General features: G+C 43.6%; 1 protein-coding gene across 1 annotated transcript in view; it reads left to right on the forward strand.

Moving 5' to 3' along the window:
* The window catches only part of DISC1 (DISC1 scaffold protein), a 229,127-nt gene extending 210,094 nt beyond the window's left edge, over nucleotides 1-19,033 (forward strand). The window contains exons 13-14 of the mRNA XM_075412179.1: nucleotides 8,138-8,248; nucleotides 16,294-19,033. Coding sequence (XP_075268294.1) covers nucleotides 8,138-8,248; nucleotides 16,294-16,449 — 267 coding nt within the window. The 3' untranslated portion in view covers nucleotides 16,450-19,033. The remainder of the gene's footprint in view (nucleotides 1-8,137; nucleotides 8,249-16,293) is intronic.
* Nucleotides 19,034-25,923: the final 6,890 nt, after the last annotated feature.

Below are 25,923 nucleotides of genomic sequence, written 5' to 3' on the forward strand. Positions count from 1 at the left end.
CAGTCTCCCCGCTGCTGCCTGCAGGAGAGCACCCTGTTAGTCACTCCAGACTGTTGCATCTTAGCGACTTGGGAGCAGAGATGGGAGTGAACAGGACGAGGAACCACCTATAAACGATACCCAGCTATGCTGGCTCCTAGCACAGCAGGGTGTGGACACTGGAAAACAGCTTGGTTGCTTCTGTTTCTTTTCCAAGTCCTGACCCACTGTGAATTTTTATTGGGAAAGTCAGTAAATAGCCTCATCCTCCCACAGCAGGAACTGGAATTGTCCCAGTTCTACTAAATGAGCCAGTGAAGTAGTCTGCACTGATTTTTAGGAAGTCTGCACTCAGGGAAGGTCTTCAGTCTACTAGAGACGAGAATGGGAAGACTTCTGTCACCCAGACCGCAGCAGGGTGCTGGAAGGCAGTGGAAAGCTCTATTCCTGCGTAGCTGTTTTTCCAGGGACACTCCTCCACAGCTGTAATGGAAGATACACGAGGGGAAGAGTTGCCAACATCAGGCTGTAATTTTGATGAGTAATTTAACACTCCCATGTGTTGTTGTACGCCTGCGGAGGAGGGAAGGGGATCAGTGCAAGCAAAGGGAATGTGGGAAAAGCTTGTGATGGTGGGGAGGAGGTAGGTCGCAGCTGCAAAACAGCTGTCTGGGAAGCTTTATGCCTGATTTGTTGCATGTGAGAAACTGAGGAGCGTGTTGTAGTGCTGCAGTCTCCTACATAAACAGGCTGATGAAACAAGCTGGCGGTCTTTACGTGGAAGGTGAAAAGAGCAAAAGTAACTGGGAAACAGCCTTGATCCCCCTTCTGAGAAAAGGTGGGTAACCACCTCCATGAGATATAAACTCACCTGAACGAGATCAGGGAAGCAGCAGGTGAGTTTCTGTGGGACCAACTCTGTGGATGGAAGTATCAACAGATGATCTTTGGTACCCTGCAGAAAACATCATGTTTATAGCACAGCACCATCTTCTTTTGGGGCAGAAAAGAGCAAATGCAGTAACAGACTACGCGTCCATGTCAGCAGCGCTTCAGTGGCCCATAAGAATTTTGAAAAGGAAAGGACAAAAACGTTCCCAAGGTGAGCCTGAAAGGGTACTGCACAGTGTGTGAGTGAACCAGCAAGACCACAGAACACACTTAAGCTACTGTAAGCAAAAGACAGGCGAAGTGGCAAGGGAGTTCAGGGATAAGCTGTAAGGGATAGGTGAAAGCAACATCTTCTAATAAGAAAGGTGAATGAGAAAATAATGAAGGGAGAGCAGACGGCAGTAATATTTTCTTTTTCTTCCTTTTTTCTTTGCTTTTGGTCTTTCTAAAAATGATAAACCATGTCCATATATGTGGTGTTCTTAGTATTCACTACAAGGTAGCAAGAGAGAAACACGATAAAGGGTCCTAAGGCAAGTGAGATGTACTCAAGTCAGGCTAGACTGATGAAGTTTCTTCTGAGTGCATAGGAGCCAAGAAAAACAGTCTCCAAACCATTAACAAGCTGCTTTGAAAACTCCTAGAGGAATCTTGAAGTCCCACGGGATGGGTAAAAGGCAGGCTTGGTATTTGCCTTTCAAAAGGAGGTAGGCCAGGAGTTTATGTGCCAATCAACATAATTTCAATTAGGATTAGAATTCCAAATGCTCTTGATAGATTGAAAGAATAGCCTGAAATCAGTAAGATGGGATATGCTAAAAGACAGGTGCAAATTACATTTGAGGTAGAAAAAATCTGGATTTCACAGAATCACAGAATGTTCGGGGTTGGAAGGGACCTCTGCGGGTCATCTAGTCCAACCCTCCTGCCAGCGGATTTACTTATACCGATGGTAAATAGCAGCTGGCAATACTGCAGAAGCAGAATCTAGGGTTATAGTGGACTACAAATAAAGTGAGACTCGTTACCTTCATCCTGTTGCAAGAAAGGGCAAATGTCATTTACAGCCTCATTAATGGGAATGTCAGCTGTAAGACAGAAATAATTACTGTGCTTAGCTGAGAATGTCGAAGCATCCAGAAGACTACGGCACTGGTCTGGGCACCTCGCTCTGTAGAAGACAGGAGCACACTGCAGAAAAGGAAGCAAAGGAATAGAAATAAAAGCTTTAAAAATCCTGGTCTGGTTGAAAGTCAAAGTCTTCAGTGACATTAAAAATTATGATAGAGGGTAATGGTTAGTTATAATTGTGTGCTGTGCAAGGGTAAGATGAAATGTAACTGTCTTGGTTTGTAGCAAGGGAAGTTTCCATTAGGGGGACTTGCTCATTGTGTGGGCAATTTAGCCCTGGAGCAGGCTCTGCCCTGCAACCAGAACCACAAAATCCCTGTCAGCTGCGAAGAGCCGTGTGGCCAGACCCCAGCTGGGGACAGTCACAGTGGGCTTGATCTCGCTGCAAGTCGTGGAGCGGACTTTGGTGGTCTCTGATTGCTTCCTGGTCAGCATTGCCATGATGCTAGGATGGTGTCGGTCATGGGTTACACGCCTTGTTTTCAGAGTAAGAGTTTAGGACTGGTCTTAGTGGCCGCTTTGCCCTCCTCATCTACAACAGTTCACCCAGGGCAGGAGATCTGGGACGTAGAGCAGGGACAAATGCTTCCTTCACCTGCACTTTGGGCACTCTGTGGCTGTCTAGCTCGTTATCTGAGGGCATGTGCCGTTAGCCTGCAAGTGACTGAAGCATCTGCTCAAGCAGGGCAAACATTCGGATGGTTGCATTTCGTTTCTAGAAATGATTTGAGAGATGCCTTGGCCTGACTTTCTGGAGTTTCAAGTGCTCACAATTTCCATTAACTTCTGCAAGGGCTGAGGGTCAGCATGCAGCACTGCTTCCAACAATAAGTCACTGTTCTAAGCCTCGTGCCAGAATGTAAAGTATCTGTCTGCAAGGGCAACTTTTCATAGTGGTTATTTATGTTATTTAGAATGATTTTATCTATTATAGGAGAGAGAGGATTTAGTACAGGTGAAAGAAAGCTGGCTTTGGTGTTCTGCAGAAGGTCTTCTAAGGCTTTTATCTCATTGGGTTTATGGTATTGCTACTTTCAAGTAAAGCAGTGCATTTTTACAAAGTTCTTCTGTAGGAAGAATGATTTTTAAGGATATATCTGGGAATGCTACTGCTCAGCACAACCGCCAGAGACTCTAATAGAGACTCTAATCTCTAATAGAGACTCTAATCTCTAATAGTCTTAGATTAATCTAGCTTCTACAGTACTGATTCTTCTGTATGAAATTGCTGAACTAGACCCAAGAGAGCGTGGAAGATATTTGCGCAGGAAAAGCTGATCAAACATTTTCCTTGAGTAGTGCTGTGGAGCTGTTGCTCATAGGTGAGTAGAATGACCTGTAAATAGTAAAATGAAATGCAGAAGACTAAAGTGGAAGCCATTCCCTCTGCTCTTAATTCAACATGCTGCTGCTCCAGCTGTGCATCAGCTGGAATACCGTCTGTTCTTCCTCTTTCTTACGTCAGACTCTCACATCTCTGGGAGAGAATGAGAATTTTTACTTTGCGCAAGAAGGCAGACGAATTTCACCGCAAAAAATAGTAAATCACATCTGTGCTGTTTTCACCTGCTTTAGGATTTAGAGGGAGGGGAAAAAAAACCCAGTAAATCCCAACCAGCTACCTCCCCTCTTCACAGAAAAATCCATAAAGCAATATTGCATCTCAGCTCTTTCCTGAGTCCTGCAATCTCTCCTTGCTGCTTCCTGAAAGTGCTGTTAGTGCAAAAATAACCAAAGAAGACTTACAGTGGTTTGTAGCACTGACATAACCGACAAGCTTGGATGAGCTGTATTTTATAACGCGTTGCGCTGGCGGCAGAGTCCACTCTCCTCTCGGAGATGTTGTTGATCAGTGTAAAGTGCCACGTTCCACCCGGGAGCTGTTCTGAATAGTTTGTGTGTCACGGGCAGCAGTTTCCCTGCCTACATAGACAAACGTCAAATAAAAATGTTACCAGTGACGTTACTAGGCATGAAAGGTACTGAGAGAAATCTTTCACGTCTGTTTCTCTGGGTTATCAAACTTTTTTGAAATGAGGGCCTGGGGGCAGAAGCTGTGGAATTGGTTGAATAGTTAGAATTATTCTTGTATATTTTTGAGAGCAGTATATTTTTTTTTTCATTTCATTTATAACTCTTCTTGATGTTAAACTAAAGTTAGAGTTCTCTGTGTGACCACATCTTTCCAATCCAAAATAAGAAAGGCCATATATACATGTTCTAGAAAATTGGAATTTATATGATGATCCTCCTGCATTTTTCATGTGATGCCTGTAAGTTCCTGAGAGGTGATGCTTGTTTGAACTGTGGAGGAGCTTCTCATTTCAACAAAAAAGGCATCTGTGTCATGTAGGTGCAAAAATAGTTTATCCATACACTAAAGAGGAATTAAGCTGCAAAATACCTATTAGGAGTTTATGATTGATAGAGCATAACCCCTACCTTATGGAGATATTGCAGTTACACTGCAGCACGATCATAATCATAACCATACAGTTATGATTAGATGGGTTTCAAATGTTCAAAGACCTAAACAAGTTTGGTCTCATTTTTACTTACTCAGATTTCCCTGCCTTCCCATATTGTTGTAACAATTCTGCATTGAGCCCATTTTCCTAGTACTCATTGTTCATTTATCTTAATTTTCAAAGTAAGCAGGATTTTTGTTACATTTTTAGACAATTCATTATGTAGTCAGAATGTTACCATTCAGGAAGAATATACTATATTTTTTCACATGAGATAGAATGGACATTGTACTTTAAATGAGAATCTAAGTATTCAGTTGACAAAGGAATTAAATCCAGTGAGTTAAAAACTGTAGTCTCTTATTTCTAAGCATGTTCAGTGCGAGACAAATGCACCAAGAAAGTCCTTGCCTGGAATTGCAGTGGGGTAGAAGCTGCTAGCCAAAGCTTAGAACCCCGAAATACAGGTTAGTACTGATGCAAAGCACTGGGAGATGCCTTTATAGGATTATAGAATCATAGGTTGGAGAAGACCTCTAAGATCATCAAGTCCAACCATGCACACAACACCACCATGCCTGCTGAACTATATCCTGAAGTGCCACATCCACACGTTTTTTGAAGACCTCCAGGGATGGTGACTCCACCACCTCCCTGGGCAGCCTGTTCCAATGTTACGAAACAAGCGTTCAACCGAAGTCCTAGGGTCTTGGGGCTTGTTTGGTGGGTTCCGTCCTTCCTGGGACCTTTCTTTACTTGACTGTGAAGTTTTGTTTTAAAAGGGAAAAGAAAATGTCAAACATGGAATCAGATTATATAGCAATACACCAATAAGCATAGTCATCCAGCTGCACTGCAAGTGTGGATTTCAGGCTCTCGTTATATTTATCTCGGGTTTTCAGGATCTGTGCACATTAGAGCCCGGCCATGCTTGCAGCACGGAGCCTGTTTTGCCAATGCTGTCTCCAGCATCTTCCAGCCCACCTGAAATTCAGTGAGGGGGTAGGTCCAAAAGGCCCATTTTGCCCTGTCTACGTTCACTGAGACGGTGAACAGGGAAAGATTTTCCACTGTGGATCTTCACAGCAGGGCTAGACAGATCCAGCCAGCGTGCTTATCACTTAGGTTAGCTGCCCAGCGAACTCCTTTGCACATACAAGATGAGAAACCTGAGGGCAGTTCTAAAGTGGAGAAAATTGATCTTCTCTTACAGCAACTAAAGATAGTGCTAACTGGGTGACCAGTTGTCTGGATAAATGTTCCTGCCATCAACAGTACCCTAAAACAAAAAAAGGGATACCCTACTGTAATGCATAGCTTCATATTGCTTTTTATGTTTGAATATATGTAATGGTATTCAGCAGTCTATGATAAGAGGTACTTTTTTTTTTATTTGCGGTCTGTAGTAACTGATTATTCTGAATCTGGACTAGAAGCGTTATCCTTTTTGACATTGTGAACGTGATCCAAAATCTCATATAGTGATAGTTCTTGATAATAGCAGTGATGGAATCAGACTAAAATATTCAATATATTGACATTTTAAGAGCAAGAATCTGCTTTTCCTGTGTCACTGTAAGATACCTGTTCTTCAGGATCTGCACAGGACTAGTGCCTTTTGTTGAAGTACACAGTCTGTAGAAAGAGGCTGGTTTGAAAACTTCACTTATGGCTTTTGTCTGCCGGAGTAGTACTCGGGAGTTTGTGCATCAGTTTTTGGAGGTGGAGCTTTCTTTAGATGATCATCATTTTAGATGTGCTTTCAGAGTACGAAGTTTTTACAGTTTACTGATTCTCCTAGCCTGATCCCTGAGTTCCTTCAGACAACTGTCATCTGTTCTTGCATATGTATCACAGAATGATTCCCTAAAAGCTTTCTATTGATATAAATTGCCTAAGTTATCCTACTCCCTAACTGCATATGGAGTCCTGCTTGGTGTCCTGAATAATGATTCAACAACTGGATGGAAGACTTGTTCCCCATCTTGTGTCCCCGCTGTTGAGAAAAGGACACTCCTAGTTGCTGTAGGGAGAATGAGTACTTTATCCTCCCTTGCTCTCATTTTAAAAACGATAGGTCATTTTTATGTCTATAAATTCTGTAAGCGCTGCTGTAGTAATGGCTCTGAAGATGGCTGCTCAGGGCCGGTGTGCAGAGCCAGGGACTCAGCTGGTTCTCAGGTTGTGCTTCTCTGTCTCGGAGCTGTGGGTATTTGCGACGTGAGTTCTCTCTGGCTCGCTCGTCCGGAGGTCGAGCAGCAGCTGGCTGCGTACCCGTGCGATCTGCTGAATAGCCGTGTCTGGCAGGAGACCTGCGAAGGCAGAAAGGTCGAGGCTCTGGGCTGTGGCAGAGGATGTGCCAGCAAACAGAGCTCTGCTGACATTTGACTCTGGGTATGCGCTGTGTGACACAGAGTGTAGCACGGAACTGGTAAATGTGTTTTCCAAAAACCAGTTTGTTGCACAATGGGCAGTGTTCCAACAAGCATTAGGATGATTTCTTTGGAAGGCCTTTGACTGAAGGCTTGACTTCCCTTAAACAACCCTGATGGCTGCTATTATAGCAACAGATCAGCGCAAAGGACTCCAAGTACTTTTTTAAAGGAGAAAAACTATATGAAGATTGCATATGGCCATGTGTACAGCTGGCTGTACAGAGGAGTGCATAGACTTAGGTCTAAAAAAAATCCAGTTATCTGGATTCCAGCTGATGATTGACTCCAGTTTATTCCACATGGCTCCACCAGAACTTCATCTGGGCATCATAAACTTTTCCTTAGAGATAACACCCGTCATTCACTGTAGACAGCGCTGCGATGCCTTGGGAGGGAGATGAAAGGCTTGTCTCAGTGCTACAGAGATTGGTTGATCTCCCTCCTCGGAGCTGCTGCTCATTTGGGTCATTTCTCAAAGTAGCAGTCGATACAAAATACAAAAGCTACAAATTACCCTGGTCTAATACATCTGAAAGCAAACAAACTTATGGGAAGCACTGTCAACGGGTTTAGAATGCTCAGTTTAAAATAGAAAAAGCATTTGTCTGTACAAGTTCGAAGTAGAGAACCATTATTTTTGTTTCATAATAACACAGTAAAAAAAGTGTAGTTTCATTTTGTAATCTCAAAGACTTTGATGTGTTTTCTCTGATCAGTTGAGCAAAGTCCCAAAGTATTCTAGCCAGATTTTTCCTCAAAAAAGTACATTTTGTGTTTATAAAAGATGCCAAAAGTGATGCTTCTTGAAATACTTAAATGCCCTAAAAGTGTAAATTAGATTTACATGAACAACTTGAAATGTAGGAAGCTGAATTGTGTAGTCAGCATGAGATTTCCCTCCCCTGCTGTGGTGAGACCTCGGGGGAGAGGGAGAGCAGTTCAGTCTTCACACCCCTTTAATCCTCTGCTGAAAGTGAGATCATGACTTTTTTCTGCCGGGAAATAGACTTGAGACCACAAGCTCATTCCATTTCATATAAATCACCAAATTATGATATAGTAAGAACTTTTTGTCTCTCTGACCGTAATTTGCTTTCAGGCAAGGTCTCAGCACTACAAAGTATCATATCCCCTTACTAATATTTCATTTTCCCCTTAATTTGATGCAAATTTGATGTAGAAAAGTGCAGTCGGCAGCAAACATGCTTTCTTTTCTGTTTCAACTTCCTGCAGGAGTTCTTCATGTTTTCTGCAGAGCTGGGAGAAAAATGCGAAGCCATAAGGGAGAAATTGGTGCATCTGGAAGACCAACTGCAAAATTCCATCTGCAGAGTTGATGAGGGAGTTATTCATATCCTTTGTGATATAGGTATAGATATATATCAATCCATGTAAGTATGTATGTGAAATGCTTGCCTTTCAGATTCACATGGAGCACTAGTTCTTAACGTAGATTAAATACGTTAAGAAGGGGAGAATTGATTGTCTTGCTGAAGTGGGCGTTTTTGTTGAAGCAAGTTTTCCTACAGTGCATTTTCACTGCGGTCTGATCCAGCATTAATTGATTTAAACAGAAGTTAATTCTTTGTCAATTGAGATCAGGCACTGAAAAGCCTTTATTCTATGTTAAAATCCTTTTGTTTGTAATGTTCGTAGAAGTAAATACCTAGTGCACCAGAAGCTGCATGGATACAAGCATCCCTGCACTGCATTTCCCAACATAATTTAGCTAAATTAAATTGCTACATCATTGACTGAGACTGTCTATATTGTCACATGCAGTTTGGGTTGTTTTCCTTTCAAAAAAAAATGGGCAGCAGATGCATTGTGTGGCATCCGATGCAATTTAATCTGCCTCTAACACTCCAGTGCAAGTAACCAGATGAGATGTTGTCTTATAAAGCACCCTTATCTCTTTCTGTGCTTCATCTGTCATTCAGCATCTGACTGAAGATTGCTTAACCATTATGATGAATTTGTTGGGTCTACATCTGTGAACATTTGTCAGAATTTAAGAGTAGAGAGTGTTGCTTCATTTGTAACTTTCATAGAGGAACTTACCACAAAATGGTCTTTATTCTTCTAAGAAAGGGAAAAGAGAATAAGAACGGTGAGGCTGAGGAAGATATGAGTAATGAGCTGGTTACGTTTTAGTGGAGAAGAGGTGGCAAGCAATGAGATCATGAAGAAAGGTGAATAAATTCAGGTTGGAGAGATTAGCGAAGGAGTCCCCATGGACACCTGCAGGTGAGCTGAGATGGTGATGATGCTAGGAGGGATTCCGTTCCTCCTGTGCGTGTGGAAATACCACTGTGTTTTAGGTAATTGGGCACCTATTGCCAGCGCGTTCCAAAATTCCTGTTCTGGAAACTTGAATTGGGATGATAAACTTTAAGGGGGAGGTGGAGGGGAAGGTGCTGAAGGGGGTTGCATTGGAGGGGAGAAATCCAGTCGTTAATTTGTTATCACTTCAAATCTTTCTTTTCTAAGCGTTTCAATGTGCAGAAAGATTATTTTCTTGTGTTTTATCATAGGCCACTTTGCAATATTCTTTTAATTATATTTACGCGTGCATGCTCGGTTGCAGTTGTGTTTCCCCAATGCTGTTTGTGAGCATTCTTTTCAGAGCTTTATGGATGTGCGTGTCTTGGGTGTGTCTTGGGTGTGTGCAGAGCATCTACGTCCTTCCTCCTTGACGTGTGCTTGCTCTTAAATTTGCCTTTCTCATTGACTCTAATAGAAGAACACTGTGTTAAGGGTTCTTTGCAGTGGACTTCAGTTCACGTTCAAACCAGTCAGGTCTGATCACAGTTGCAGTTTACTAGGTAAGGTGAAATAAGCTGAAAAACTGTTTTTTTAATTCCTGAAGAAAATACTCTACAAGTATGTAAAATTTGTATTCTCTATGAAGCGTGCATGATTCTTTGTAGGTATTGAAACTGGAAGAGTTAGTTTAAAAAATAAGATCTAATAATTGAAAGTTTGAGAAGAGTTGTAGATTAGTCTTGTTCCGAGCCACAGTTATGTGATGCAGATCTGATTTCCTCGGTCTGTGAAACTGAGCTCACATTATCTAAATACAGAAATGCACACTGTGTGATATCCCAGTCCTCCTAGCAAGACCATCAGTCACAAAATAGGAAACCATGTTTAAAACATAGAGACACACAGAGAAGCGGTTCAGCGGTTCAGCTGCCCCTCGTTAGCATTCAGTTGCTATTTCAGAGGTAGTCCAGATCAATGTGCATAAAATGTTGCCATCTGGTACATGTGATCGCTGTGCTATACTTCAAAAAGGAACGAGAAAAATAGCCACCACAGTGCTACAAACCTGTAAATTGTTTTGTTTTAAATAACAACTCAGTGCCTATAAATTAAACTTTCACTCGTTGAGAACTCGCCTCTATTGCAGGAACTAGCACTGAGACCGGTGCCAATAATTAGCCTCAGTAGAAGAATTTATGATTAATAGATGGATCTATTTTTTGCACGGTAGTTTATTTGGTTTTAAACACAGCAATTTCTTATCCCAAATATCGGATAATCATGCAGTCTTCATTAAAAATCTGTAGAACTCTGAGAGCAGGAGCTTAAAGATCTGGACTTGTAACGAAAGCAGGATAAATTTTTCAAACTCTTGTTCTCTGGTTATTTTTGCCCTTCCCCTCATCCCCCAAAAAACTGCCTTACACGTGAATGTTACAAACTGTGTTAGGTTAAAAATCTGACTGGGGGCTGCACAGATGTAAATTAGTCCTGTCATCTGATTATTAAAAGACTTTTAAAGACTCCACTGAGAAAAATAAATTCCTGATGCTCTCGAGCCATTTGCCAATGTTTAGTGTGTGTCATAGCTTTGATTAATAATTAAGTTTGTATTAGAAGAAAAATCCCAGATGTCATTGTTTTTCATTCTACATTTTGATGGCACAGAACACTTAAATCAACCGTGCTGCTCGTCGTAATTGCCAGCATGACCTGAACAAAGGAGAAATCCAGTGATATTTCTCGGTCCTGAGTATATGCACAGATGCACTTGGATTTCTCATTTCTTATTGAAGCCTTTCACAGCAAAACTGTGAAACTGTGCTTTTGTATAAAAAGCATCAAACAATAGCGGGGGGGGGAGACGGAAGAGCTCCTCTGTAGCACTATGACATATTTGCTAAATTCTATGTAGTATAACCAAACGATCCCACAAAACATTCAATTACGGTTAATCGTTGGCGAGTGTATGAAAACAGTCCGCATCACTAATTGGAAAAACCAAAGGATGAGAGGTGACTCACTCTTGTGTCTGAAGAGCTGATGAGAGGTGTTACTTTTCTGACAGTAAAGGCCTGGAATTCCCAGTAAAATTAAATGGAGCCTATATTGCAATTTCACAGTCATCTTTGTTCTTAATTAGCAGTTACATTTTGATAGACAATTTGAATGCATGTAATAGTTCCTCCTGGTGAAAATGCTTTTGCTGGAAGAAAACCTGACTGGACTATTATTATAAAAGCAATCTCCATTCCTTGCGCTAAAATGGGCATTTTAAACAGTTATTTTGAAAGCAGAATTTGGTGCCTAAACATTCATTAAGCATTGCAGGTCACTTGGCTAACCCTCCACCTTCATCATATGGCAGGCTCTCGTACAAGTCTTGCTTTACACCAGCGTGGGTTTTTGACAGGATCAGGAGCATAGGGTTCAGCCCTGACTGTACATCGCTGAGGGATCTCACCCTGGGTGAACCTGTAAGAAATGTTGGGATCCCAAAATTTGGATGACAGGAGGGTGGGCTGTTCCCAGTGCACGTCACATTGAGAGAACACGGTTCCACCTTTCGTGTTCGTGCTGCGATGGAGGTAGGTCAGTGCATTTCCACCCATGTGCTGCAGCTTCTTTTTCTTCCATTTTGAGCTGGAACAAGTGTTTTGGAGACAGATCTGATATCCGGATCACTGAAGTGATTTTTCAAAATGTAGCAGTTGTTCCGTTGGGGTTTTTTGTTGAGTAATTTTAGGAGGGGCGTTACGTTAGTTTGTAGAAATACATTTGTGTCTGTGAAGGAGGTAGACAGGAATGGAGGGGGGAAATAAAAAAATGCTAATCAGATTTCGCTACCACAGACACCCCTGTATGTTGTGAGGAGAAGTAAGTGATGGACTTCCAAAGGCCCTTTTGCTCTCTTGCTGCGTGTTCTCACACAGGCCTCATATAGGAGCACAGGAACTTGGTTGGTGTCCTTCCTTTGCTCCCAAGAGTGCCCTTCGGAAAGTCTGAAACCCAGGTCATTCCAAATAAACATTGAATTGTCTTGCCTGTTCGCTGGTCCTTTGGCACACAGCACATGCAGTCACAGAATCGTTTAGTTGGAAGTGACCTCTTGACATCATGTGGTCCAACTCCCTGCTCAAGCAGGGTCATCTAGACCAGGTTGCCCAAGACCATGCCCAGTCGGGTTCTGAATGTCTCCAAGGATGGAGACTCCACAACCTCTCTGTGCGAAGTGTTCCGGTGTTTGACCACCCTCACAGTAAAAAAAATGTTCTCTTGTATTCAGATTCAATTTCGTATTTTGGAGTTTTTGCCGGTTGCTTCTTGTTCTGTCGATGGACATTAGTGAGAAGAGTCACTATTCTTCCCTCCCTATTATTCATTCCCACCTTTCAGGTGTTTCAGAATACCTTTCAGGTATTTATACACATTGGTAAGACCCCCTTGAGCCTTCTCCAGGTTCAACAGTCCCACCTCTCTCAGCATCTCCTCTTATGGCAGGTGCTTAAGTCCATTAAACGAGCCCTGTGCTAGACTCGCTTCAGTAAGTCTGTGTCTTTTTCGTACTGTGGAGCCCAGCACTGGACCCTGCACTCCAGATGGGACCTCACCAGAGTTGAGTGGAGGGATCAGCCCCCTCCACCTACTTGCAATGCTTTTTGTAATCCAGCTCAGGAGGCTGTTGGCCACCTTTGCCACAAGATGCATCGCTGGCTCAGGTTCAGTTTGCTGTCCACTGTGACCTCAAGGTCCCCCAGGTGTACTGGTGTCTGTGATTAGGAGAAACCTGTGTGGTTGTGTAGTGGGACATGTAGCTGAGCTTCTGTCTCCAGCCACTGTAATGTTCAGCTGTTAGAAACAAGCAGAATATTTAACCAGGTTAAAAAAAAAACACCCACCATCTTTCTGATTATTTCCGTTCTTCAAGTCTGAATTTCCTCTTCAGGTGTCGAAAATTGCTGTTATTCTCCAAAATCCCACATGGCTTTATGTCAGCCCTGTGGTAGTCATTGACTGTCCTTCCACAGCCTTTTGTCTACCATATGCTCTTAGTTTCTAACCTTTCCTATAGGAAGGCAACTGCTTTGCAGTCTCTGTCTTTTGTCTCTCTTCCCTCAACATCTGTGCTGAGAGAACAGAAGATACAGTGATGAACCCGCTTTTTTCCAAAAATTAAGTAACTCTGTAGTAATTAGATCTGCTTTTTATCTCTTTGTAAGTCACGGACTGTCACGATGCTCAAGTTTTTTAGAGAGAGAGAGAGAGGAAGTCGAACAGGTGAAAAGTTTCAACCGAGACAACGTTAGAGTTGCAGCATCGTTGCAGAACATGGATTGCGTTTGTGTGAAGCTCTTCCCAAGGACTTTAATTTACTGCTTGTGAGACATTGGAGAGGTTTTGTCAGTTTTTCACAGGAAGACAGCAGGATCAGAAAATGTTCATAGTTGAAATGGGGTTTGGCTCCTGCCTTTGATACTGGCTCAATATTTGGAGCGCTGAATAGAGAATTTAAGCATGAAGGACATGTTTGCATGTGGACCCATGAAAAACTAAGGTTTTTTGCATTTTAAAAACAGGTGAAGCTCTTTATCCAGACATAACCTCTGTATAGGGATAGAGATTCTATGCTCAGCCTTATACCGTATATTTTGCCTAGCTATAAAGGCTCATTTGACAGTTACTAGTCTACAGCTGGTTGTAGTATTATCTGTGAGGTTACTGAAACTTGCTGTAGGTAGACTCTGTAGTCATCTATCTTGTTGCTCCATCCTACTGTTGATGAAGAATTTCTTTCCCTGGCCCCTACATTTTTCTGCATCCTTCAAGATTCCTGATCCACTGGCAGTGAAAAATTTTAATTTTGCTTTTCTCTCTACCTGAAAATAATATTGTAATTGCTTGGGATATTACAAATAACAGCATGTAGTCAGAGACTGTGCATCAGAAGTAATTAAATTTCAGAGGCTTCATGGTGTTCATAAACTGAAGAATTTCTCTTTTACCAGCTAGGTTTTCAGCAGAGCATCATGATTAAATCGCAAAGTGGTGGACAGTCCTGAACTGCTTGTAAGAAGATAATAATGTTTTTTACTTCAGAGAAGATGCAAAGCATAATTAATTTGCCCTTGTACAGTGCTTTGTACAGATTGTAGGGTAGGAGAAGTTTTGTGTGTACTGCTCTTACTTGTAATCAGAGACAGAATCCCTTTAGACTAATGGACCTGTTCAGGAATTAGAAGTATGCGTGAATACTCCTGGTGAACATATGAAGAGTAAGACATCATAGTAAATGTATGTAAATACATAAAGATGAAATTTTGAAGAACTGATTACAGAATCAAAAGCAGCCAAAAGGCTTTTCAAGGCATAACTGTGCCTGAAATAGCGGTGATTTGTATAGCTTCCCCATGGCCCACTCTAGTCGCAAATTTTCAAAAGCAGCAGCTCACTTTTTACAGTCACATAACCCGAGGTTGTCTTTTATTTACTTGACATTGCATTAACATCGGGGTCGAGTAAAACAACATTTCATAATGAATGAGCTCTGTAAAGGATAAAACCTGTCCTTGTGCGTTATCCTTCCTGTGTGTTCTATTCTTGAAATTGCGTTGGTTCAGTGTCAGCCTGTTTCATTTCTCTTCAAGTGAGTTTCTGGCTCTCTCGGAGATCATTTGATGACTTACTGTTAGAAATGAACTGACTTCTCTCTCCCTTGACCCACTTGGGTTAGCTTTTTGGGGTCCTTGCCCTTCAACCGTACCTGCAGAGGAGGCCTCAGGGTGGAGGGGTGGGCCCTAGGGCTTGTTCGCACAGACTTGGTCGTGGGTTCAGAGCTTCGGCAGGCTCTGGCTTGTCTGGCGCTTGCTTTGCTCTCCGTGTAGCATAACCGATGGAAGAGGAGATAAGGTTGGCTGTCTCACTGAGCTACGCCCAGTCCTTGCACTTGATTCAATAGTGGATAGTCTCATTAACATAAGATTAGATTTATCAGCAGAAAGGCCGATGTATTGGTAATACAAAGTGTGCTTATTCCTAGGAGACACTAGTCACTAGAACACAAAGCTCTGCTGCCGAGGAAGCCCAGCTACTTGAAAACTTGTGCATGTCTCGGAGGTTGCCGCGATCTCCATGCACGTCCTACCTTCATCTGCCAGTCTGCTCGCTGCTGCACCCCTCGCATTCTTGTTGGCACCGCCTGACACCTTCTCACTGTCATTTTGGAGCTGGGGAAAGAGGGAAGTGTAAGGTCTCGTAAGAGGCCAAGCAATTAGCCATCATTTTCTTCCTGAGTGCCTTGCGGGACACTTGAACCAGACAATGGCAAATAGAATGTGGGAAGCTCTCCTTTCTTGACCGGATGAAGTATTTTTACTGAATTATCAGATGCTTTTCAGGTGGCATTTTTGCTTTTAATGCCTGATGGCATCACCTTGCTACTGCTAATCTCTCTGCTTTTCAGCTGGTTCAAAGCATTCATTATGGAGCCTCATATTGCTTTACATTTGTGTTCTCTGTGTTATAATTGTACTGATAATTCGGCTAAGATTAAAGCCTTCTGGAGGTAAGTAGAGGAGAAACACTTTCTCTGCTGTAAGCTAATTTTGCTGCTTACCTGGATTCCCACCCCACCTTGCGTAGCACTCATTGCTGAGCTTGCTAATGCCACACAAGCTGTGGTCACTTGCCTTTTGTCTCGGACTGCTCCTGTTGCCCTGTGGCCTTCACCTGGGGTCTGGTCCACACAGGTCCATATCTCCAGCTTAAGAATCCACCCTCCCTCCATCAGGAAACTCATGGTTAGTGTGCTGCTGCCTCCATGGTGCCGTTGCTTCAGCTCCTTCCTTCCCTGGAGAACAGTATCCAAGCAGTATCCCCCTTCCCCTCCCTTTTTTAAAGTGCTAAATAATGCTGCTTCAGAACTTCAATTTGCTTGGATTTTTTTTTTTTTCTGAAAGCAAGTGTGAGAAATGTATTAATATTTAATCCAAACAATTTGGAAGAACTTGAAGCTACAATTAGATAGCCATGGCCATCTGTTGTGAGCAGCAGAACAAGAATTTATTTAATAACTTGGAAAGAGAAAAGGGACTGCCAATCACCTATAGATTTATTCCTTAATAAAGCTTGCACAGTCTCTGCAGAGGGAGATCCAGGTGGTGAAGGAGACACTCCAGACCGTGCTGGTACAACTTCAGCCAACCAAGGAGGCAGGAGAAGAAAAGGCTGGAGACTTCCTCTGTGACAGCTGGTGTCCAGGCAAACAAGACTTGAAGGAATAATGAGCAGAAAGAACTGGTGGGATGACATTAATTCGCAAAGGGCTGCTTTTAGTAACTGAATACTGTTTTACCAAGCCTCAGGGATCTCTTCTCTCCCTGCATAGCTAATAACTAAATCAATTATGGAGAAAAAGAGCCTGGAGGTCTATCATCAGAAGTATTCGACACAGCCTCACATGTTTTGGCACAGATTGGGAAACAGCTTTCAGAGCAGAGCAGCCCCTGTAAATGTGTAGATTACAAATTGATACGTTTCAAGCGAGTCTGCAAAGTTGCCTTTAATGTCAGTGAAACGTTCTCCTTGAAGACTCGTAAACAGTATTTGTCTTCCCTGCTCATGGATTTTTTCCCCCCCTCCTCTGATTTAAAAATGTAGTATTAAAGCTGGACTTCTAGTATGTCTTGGAAAAGAGCTTTTTTTTTTTCCCCTTTGGCTTTAACAGCTTTCTTACACTGAATGTATTTTCACATTCCTGCCAGTAATTAAATCAAAAGAATGAAATTCAAGCTAACCAAGTTCTTTCAACTGCAATTTGGACCTCATTTACTTAGTGGTATTGAGCAGAGTGGAGGTAACTAACAGCAGCCCTTACAGCAGTAGTTTAACTCTCTTCATTTAAGTATTAATATAAACTTGCTTTAGTATTACATGGGTTGTAAAGCAAAAAAAAATTACTATGCTGGTGATTTTTGTTCCTTATATTTATTATTGTGTGAAAAATAAGTCATTGAAGTCTCCTTGTAAAGTTTATTACTACTATTATATTACTTTGAGCTTCCTTGCAAACTTCACAAGGAATGCAGATTTTTTTTTGCAATAGACATATATGTGTGTATATATATACACACATACTTAAACACGTTTTTATAGGAAATAAAAGCAATGTTTGAAGCCAACTAATATAAGTGACCTATATTTAGAGCATTGCTCAAAACAGTTAATGCCTTTAGGAATTCACTGTGTACTCTTACTGGGATAGCAATATGTCTCTGATGTCACAAAAAAATCTGCTTCTGCCATTTGTTGCAGAGGGAGAATTTTTAAAGAAAAGCTATCTGGGTTTTTTTGTAAAGCAAATAGAGGAAGAAAATGTCTTGCAACTCAGTACTGTACTTTTTTTATACTATTTCTCTGATATTTTCAGAATGACTTTTTTCTGCTACTTCAATTACTCATTTTATAGCCACATTGTGGAGGTTTTTTCAAATTTGAAAGGTCATTGGACTACTGGCCCACGAAGATTGTGTTCATTTTCTTTGTGTGTTTTAATGCTAGTTAAAACTTCTACCTCAATGTTAAGTACATAGGGAGGGAGGAAGCAATAAAAAGCTGCCAGGCAGCTGGGACATACAACAGGATTGTAATCGCGTGCAGGAGTAGACAGTTGTCAAACCAGGGGAGCAGAGCTCAGGTGGTTTCTGTAGTCATCGGATCCTCAGGGTGGAATTACAGCCCTGTAATTCAGAACATGGTTGACCTTTCTCATTGTATAATACATGCGCCAGCATCCACGTTGTGGTAAAGACTCTTGGATCTTCACTGTGCGTGGACTCTGCTGCTCGGGCTCAAATGGAGATTTGCTTCTCTGCTGCTGCACTGTTTGGCAAGTTTCCTGCTCCAGGCTTTTCTGGACCTGTTCAATGCCTGCCTCCCCATAGCTGCCACTTTCTGAAACTCCCCCGGGCAGATGAGCAAGGCGTTGGTTTCCAGCTCAAGGCAGCAGCGTGCGGCACTGATGCTCAGCCCATGCGCAGGACCGGCTGCCCTGGGAATCCCAGGCTGGGCACATGTAGCCTGGCTGCCTGGGGATGACTGTCAGCCACAAAGAAAGCATGGAGACCAACATGAGGTCAGGTAAACGGTTAATAAAGCACACTGACATGATAGATCTTTCTTACAGCTGTTTCCTCAAGGCAGCAGAAGGTGGGTTAAGACCACAGAGGGCCCAGGTCCTGAATTTCCAGCAATGAACATTTATATGGGACAACAAGGACAGCCCAGACAGCAGCCAGTACACTAAGGTTACATGAGTTTTGTCCTTTGGAGGGGTAGTGCCTGTAATGTAAATAGTTGATGAACACTCTGTGTGCCTTAGGGCCAGGACTGGCCACAGCTGAAGCATGAAGTCTGCTTCCTTGCAGCAGCAAGGGCTCGGCAGCAGAGACAGTCACCAGCCATCGTAGAGGCAGGGGAACAGCACCCTCATTCTCACGAGCAAGGTTTCCTGAAGACATTGCCATTCAGTTGAAAAACCTGGGTGGCTTTTGTGTTTCACAGCCCCAGAGTCAGCACTGCATTTTTTAATAACAACTCAGCTTATGCAACCACTCCAATAAGACACTGAACTCCTGAGGAGAGGGGAAACTGCATCAGTCATCATTCATGTCATTTTTGTATCTGTTAACATTTATTTATACATAATGTGGACTACTAGTACTTTAATTTATTATTCCATTAACTTCAGTTTGTTGGGGGAACTTAGAGCCAGTAATCATTCCTTTTCTCAGACACGCTGAATAATAAGCATACTTAAAAAAAAAAATGTGTACTATGCAATGTATCAGCTGCCTTTTATCTGTGGATAGAAAACTTTCACATAAAGAGAACTATGTTTTTAACCCAGGGTGTGTTTGCATTCTCTGCAGTGTACAAGATTTAAGAAATTTCATCTGGGGGTTGAGGTGGGGTGGGCATTATGTGGGTAAGGAGGGAGTAGAGGACAGGAGAAACCATGTGTGTGAGTATTGCTGAGCTGGTGACAGCAGTGGTTCCTCTGCTTGCAAAATTCTCCCATGCCTTCTGGAAGGAGTCTAAAGATGCGTTCAAGACTAGAGTCTTATGGCAAAATGTAGCTATTTTCAGTATGAAAGGGAGAGAAGTATCATGCAGTGAGCTATAAAGGCAGGTAAAACCTGCACTCCAGTCCTGGCTTGGCTCAGCCGGTCTTGCTGTGCAAGTGAATCCTGCCTGCCTCCCTCAGTTCCTCACCCAAGGGAGGAAAGCTCTTCCCTCATAAAGAAGAGTGGAGGGAAGGGGTGTATGATGCTACACCAGCTACAGCAATATCTGAGGTCTAAGTCACACTCTTCACACACCCTCATGGCCATGGTGAAATGATGAGCGGTGGGAGGGTGACCGTGGTGTCCCCAAGGACTAGTTTCACACAAACATGCTAGGACTTTGTTTCCGCCAGGTGGACTGGTCTCCCATCACCTATAACCATGAATCCCACCAGAAAGAAGCCCTTTTCCTGCCTGTGTTCTCCCTAAGGTTTGAGGAGTTTGTAGAGAAACAGAGGCTTCGTGTGCAGAAACCTCTGCCACGGCGATGGAGAGATGCAAGACAAGGAAGCCGCTCACCTCGAGCGGTCCATGGCACGTGCTTTGGAGGAGGAGCAGCTGGTTGTGTTCAACACACAGCCCCCGTGTACAAACATATTCTCAAGGGACCAAAGAAGAAAGCGAGGCAGGGACAGCACCCCAAAGGGTGTTTAGCTCCAGCCTAATATTTCTTTTCACAATCAATTAGCTAATCCATTCTTTCTGAAGTGTGACAGCTCAGGCTTTTGCCTTTGCTATCATTACTTGTTAAATCAAGATAAGCACATCTTTTCTGGAGCGCTGGCAAAGGCAGTTCAATAATGGGTCCCAGACAGGCAGCAGTGCTGGAGAGAGCTCCAGGGTGAGATTAGAATAATCCTCATGTATCCTCTTAGTTTGCTATCCTATTAGAAATGAGACTGGGACCAAGAGGGTGTTGTTTTTTTTCGTCTCAGAGATTAACATATGCTACAAAGAAGCTCTAAAATATTATGCACATGTGGATATTTTTCTGCACTGTTAAGGAGGATCATACAAGTTTCTGGAGATACTAAAAGAGAAAAAGAAAAAAGGGCCTGTGAATACAGAAGCTTCTCTCTGAACCTGAAAAGCAGCCAAGCCAGCAGCCACAGTAAAGCATTTCTCCCAAATTTCTAATGAAAGCTTGACTACGAGGCCTGGGAAAAGAGCATCTGGGGCTGGGTGAGTAAGGAAATGTCCGAGTTCTTCACATGCGTGGCATTCACTCACTCTCTCCTTGTTTTCTTGTCTGAAAGAGCAGTCTTAGAGAAGGGGGTGTTGGGGCATTGTCAAAGATGCACTCACAGTCAATACATCACTAGGCTATTTGTTCTTATAATTGCCTGTGAAGTTGAACAAACGGTTTATAATAATAAGCAGCCATACAGGAATATTAAGTGGGAGAAGAGAGAGAATATTAAAATAATCAGAGTCACAACTAGGAGACACATGATAGATGAGAAATGGAAAATTAGGAAACCTTTCCACAGTGACAATCCGGTTTCCAAGGGGAAGAAAGCAACCTCCAATTTACTACTTTTCTGACAATGAGACTACGCCTTGCCAAGTAGGATCAAGATTTTAAGTGTCAGCTCACTCCCAAATCCCAGAGCTTTGCACCCGCCTTCAGGCTTCCCTCCAGGAGCAGCCTCAGTGCAAGACTTGGGCGCAGGAGCCCGGAGCCTGGCACAACTCTGTGTGTAGGAGCTCGTCCTGAACCGTGCTGGGAGTCAGCGTCACGGGGATCGGGTTGGAGGTACCAGGGCAAACCTGCTACGCTACCTGGGAATGGGGAGGGGCCCCAGGGACACAGCCCTCTTACTATTTCTGTGCTCTTCCAGAAACTTTAAAACTTTCTTTTCCTATTGTTTTCACTTTAAAGTGTGTTTTCAGAAGAATCCTCGTGCATCCGCCAGGACCTGGAATTTAAAAGGACCAGGATTGTTTAATTTCTCCTGGCTCAAATACAGTAAAGTCAAGCAATGAGACCTATTTATTCCTAGATAGGCAACGTCGAAGAGCAGGAACGTGACATTGCCATCCACACACAGCACACATGCGACTTTTATGAGCGCTGCCAACTCTGCTATCCCCACAAGGTAAAAGTGGACAAGGTTGCAGGAAAAGTGGTACAAGAACAGTTGGAGATTAGGAAAAAACTGACTTCCTTACAACAGAAGAGCAGCGATGCTCAGGACAAATAACTTAGCCAACTAAAGACCAAAAGGTGACTCACTCGTGTCCCTTAGTATTTACATGGGGAAAGATTTCTAATGCCAACTGCCTATTTCATCTGGCAGAATCCTCCACAACAAAAAAAGACATTTCTAGCAGGGTGAGTAATGGACCCCTGGAGCAAGAAACTCTGTCTCTCAAAGCAACCTTGGGATTATTTTTTTTTTTTTTTTGAAATTGTGAAGAAAGCCCTCCTGCATCCCAGATGTAATGCTCTTGATTGAGAAAAGACCACAACGCAGGCTCGTACGTCCTGCATGATACCCATGGCACTGAGGAACAGTCAGAGTGCTTTATCTTAAACACAGGTATTTTCCTTAACAGGCATTTTCCTTTTTTAAAAAAAATAAGAAGCACAGAAAGAAGAAATGCTTTGATAAGCAGTTGTTTAGCTGCCAAGGTGGCATTGGAGGACATGGCAGCTGGGTGTCTGCAAGTTGGAAAAGCCAGTTTACCTACTCTCTGATCTTGACCTTGGCTCAGAAGGGCAAGTGAAACCAAATGTTACAGAAGGGCTTATTGTAAATCTTCTTCTGGGATGCCGAGACTGATTTACAAAATGGTTCAGAGCCTGACGAGGCAGGAGCCTAGGGTTTCCAGCCAAATTTCCTCCCTCCCAGGAGCAGGCAGGTCAAAGAGGGCTGGGGCCCCATTTCACAGTGCAGCACCGGACTCGGTGGCCAGGGAGCCGAGGCAGCACCGCAGCACTCGCACTGCGCTCCAGCCCGAGAGGCAGGACAGCCGTTTGCAGCGCTGCGTAGCATCCTCTGCAAGAGAAGAAAACCCAAAGAAGCCCAACCAGCACTGCAGCTATCAGGCACTGCTTATCTCGGCTCACGGTGGTGGCATTTGGTCAACCTGTTGCCGCTTGTTTTCATGAAGTGAGAAGGAAAAGGTGAAGAGAGCACCCTGCCTCTCACAGCCATACGCGATTTGTCATTGCTAATTTTCTATAATGAGCTGTAGCAAGTGAAGCCAGTCTCTCTCCATTAATCCTGATGGGAAACATTTCTTCTTTGTCTTCCCATCAAGTACCTCAAATTCTTTGAGTGAACATATGCTGCAGCTGTACTAAACCCCCAACTCTCCTTGAAACTTCTCCCTAGCATCACGAACAGAAAGCGGCAACGCACAGCAGCGCTTCCAGCACAATAACACTCCCTGGTTATGACACGAGAACAGTAAGGCATCACCAGCTTTATTTCCTTCTTTCTACTGCGTGTGTTTTTTATTATCCCGAATTGGAAATGTAGTATTGATTGGGGCTGCTTAAATGTCAATGCTTAATAATCCTATTAAAATACAGAAGATCTTCTGTAGCGGAAAGAAAAAAATTGAAGCAGCAATGTTTTCTCCTGAAAGATAAATAAATCACCAGGCCTGGTTAATGTCTCCTTTCCTGCAGCTTTAGCTCTCAGGCTTTAGAAAGTTCTTCCCAGAAGATATATTGAGGGCAGAGGGACAATCGTTCAGGGATTTCTTTATTCGCTTTCCCTATAAATTGGTAACGGAGCCTGCTTATCTTTCACAAAACATATTTGTAAGCTTCAAGTTTTGCCTCTAAAACTGTAAATGGTTACGGGACCATTTATTATGGGAGGTGCTATTTAGCTCTAGGAGTTGAATCAATAGAAGAAAATAATCCCAACTCCTGTGTACGGGCAGTCCTCGACAGCGACCCAAGCAAAGTCAGCTGGTTTCTCATGCTTGGGAGCTGCCAAGGTGCTTATCTTACCCCTCGGTAAAGGATCGGGCAGACACATGCACTCCACGTTCATCCCTTTAACACCTTTAACATGTGGCTTACTTGTGTCCTGAACGGTGCACGGATTTGAAAGAAAGGAGCAAACTTCATACTGGAATTCAAGAGCTTTTCCCCTCTGCTAGCTCTCTTTTCATTTCAGCTCTCTGATCTCTCTGCCCAGCTTTGTGCCCCTGCCACGGGCTCAGCTCCGAGGCACAGGGGGTTGCGACAGCCCTCGCCCCAGCACCCTGCAGACGTGCATGGGCACACACGCTCGGTCCAAGAGATGAAATGGAGCTGGGGTGCTTCACCCCGACCCCCTTGGGTGGAAGCCTGCCAAGAGCCTGATGCTCAGGGGAGGCAGGCATGCCCGTCGGGGATTAAGGATCCCCGGAGGTCAGCTCAGAGAAAGCGGTTTCCAGCAGAGTCTCACACCCATCTGCCTCCTCAGAGGCTGAGGCCAGCCAGGCACAGAGCAGAGCCATTTGTCTCTAACTGCACACCCAAAGAGTCTACAGATCTTCTCCCTATCACTGCAAAAACGCTGACAGACCACCACCAGATAGGCGAGAAAGGTTAGTTTCATGGGTCAAAGCGGAGGCAGGAGGTATGTTTCAGGTAGGCAAGGGCTCACCCTGGCAGTTGCCCCGAGGGGAACCTACCAGCTACTTTCCCATCTTTGCAAAGGCAAAGCAAACTCATCCACCTGGAGATACAACAAAACAAATTCAGGAGCCAAGGGTAGTCTGGTTCTCCGTCTCGCCCTACCAAAACTTGGCTGTATGCTCACAGGCTTTCTGCACCTCGCTGTACCAGGCTCAGCTAGAGCTCATACATCAGTCCTGCATAGCTCAGTTATTAATTGTGAAGGACTTCAGAGAAACAAGAGAGAGGAACCTCTCATACTTGATAGGCAACTCCAACCTGTCTCAAATATTTAGTAGTGCAGCTCAGCACCATCCTCGATAAAGGGAGATGAGAGGGCAGAGGTCCTTGCCCCTAAGCACATCGGTGATTTTGAGCACTAGTGCTAGGAAGAAATCCACGTGGCTCTTTGTACCTGGCAATCAGATACAGTCTGTGGGAACCCCCTCTGCAAGGAAGCGCTGTGCACCTGATACAGGCTATTCATCAGGCCCATTGGTTGGGGTCTGCATCTCTTCTGACTTGAGGCACCAGTCCAATTTTGAAAATGCCTACAGAGCTTCAAGGAGGTTTGAGGTAAGAGAAAACGTGTCATGACCATCTATAGTTAGGCACGGATTTGTGTAACCCCTCGGCTGATGAGGAGGAATGACGCTCATAAGATACCCTCCATGAAGCCTGTTCTGTAGGAAAAGACAAACTATGCAACTACAGAAACTGCGAAATTCAGCACCCATTAGAGGTCAAGTCTTCCTTTTGATTCTGTGACATGATTTCAACCATGTGCTCTTGTAAATCTCTCAGTATGTGACCAAATGCAGCTTAATTCTCACCTAGAGCAAGCAAGCTGCCCCAGCAGGACCCTCAAGTACAACATCAAATGCCAGTACTTCAACCCCCAGCCATTGGCCAAGAGGTTGCAGAGCTAGCATCATCTCACCAAGAGGTGGAACAACTTCCCCCATGCTGGTTTTGGGTAAAAGAGGGACTTGGCAAGTTTTACTGCAGCTCACGTGGAGGAACAACGTTGCTCTGAGCAGATCTCAAGCTGGGAGGGATCTGGATTGAGTTTGGGCAGGCACCATTCACATGGGCAGCTCCACTTCCTACAGCCTCAGCTGCTCCCTGAGATCCTGACACTGATATTCAGCTGCTCTTTCCACCTGCTGATGCCCTCTGGAGACCCTGCCTCCTCCTTCCAGTTTCTCCTTGCAGATATCCAGCCTCTCTAGCAGGGGACATGGTGTAAGAATTTATATCAATGGCTGTCAAAGGGAAAGCTTTGCCTCCACCTCAATACACACATTCCCAGACTAAACCTTTGGTCTTGAACTGAAACCCCCCTGCCCTCCCAGGCCTGGTAGGCAAGCTGACAGCTTTCAAACGTAAAGAAGAGGCAAATAAAGGCCCAGAAAGGAAACTGCCCTGCTGTGTTGAGAGTCTCAGATCTGCCAGGTGTTCCCTACCACTTTTAATCACAAGTCAAAGTAATCCTTTAAGAGGTTTTGCTGGAGGGAACATTAGAGCATGCAGAATCGTGTAGAGTTCTCCAAGGAGAGCCACAAAGTGATACCACGAGAAAAGCTAAGGCGAGAGGCATGCCACTGACATGGTTCCCAAATTCTGCTCTTAAAATGTTAGGGAAACTTGAGATTATACAGATATTCACACAGGATGCTTGTAATTGCAGCCAGTAAAGTGCATTTCATCTCTGAATTGCATCTTTACAAGCAGCACTGACCTAAACAAAAGATTTAAGCACAAGGAACGAATTACTGCCCATTTTGGGGTAATGGCTGAGCTCTTAAGGAAAGCTTGACCTAAGGCAACAAGAAGATAAAGAACTTTGACGTCTGCAGCCACATCCCTACAGCATCTGAACTCTGCTAGGGCTCCTCATGCTTCTCTCCCCTTCGAAACATATATGAGAGTCCTCTCAGTTCATCTATTTCTTGCTCATAAAATAACAGGAATGACTACATTTGTCACTGAAGCTTTGCAAGAGAAGG

Source organism: Opisthocomus hoazin, chromosome 2 (genome assembly GCF_030867145.1).
Source record: "Opisthocomus hoazin isolate bOpiHoa1 chromosome 2, bOpiHoa1.hap1, whole genome shotgun sequence".
NCBI classification, from domain to species: domain Eukaryota; kingdom Metazoa; phylum Chordata; class Aves; order Opisthocomiformes; family Opisthocomidae; genus Opisthocomus; species Opisthocomus hoazin.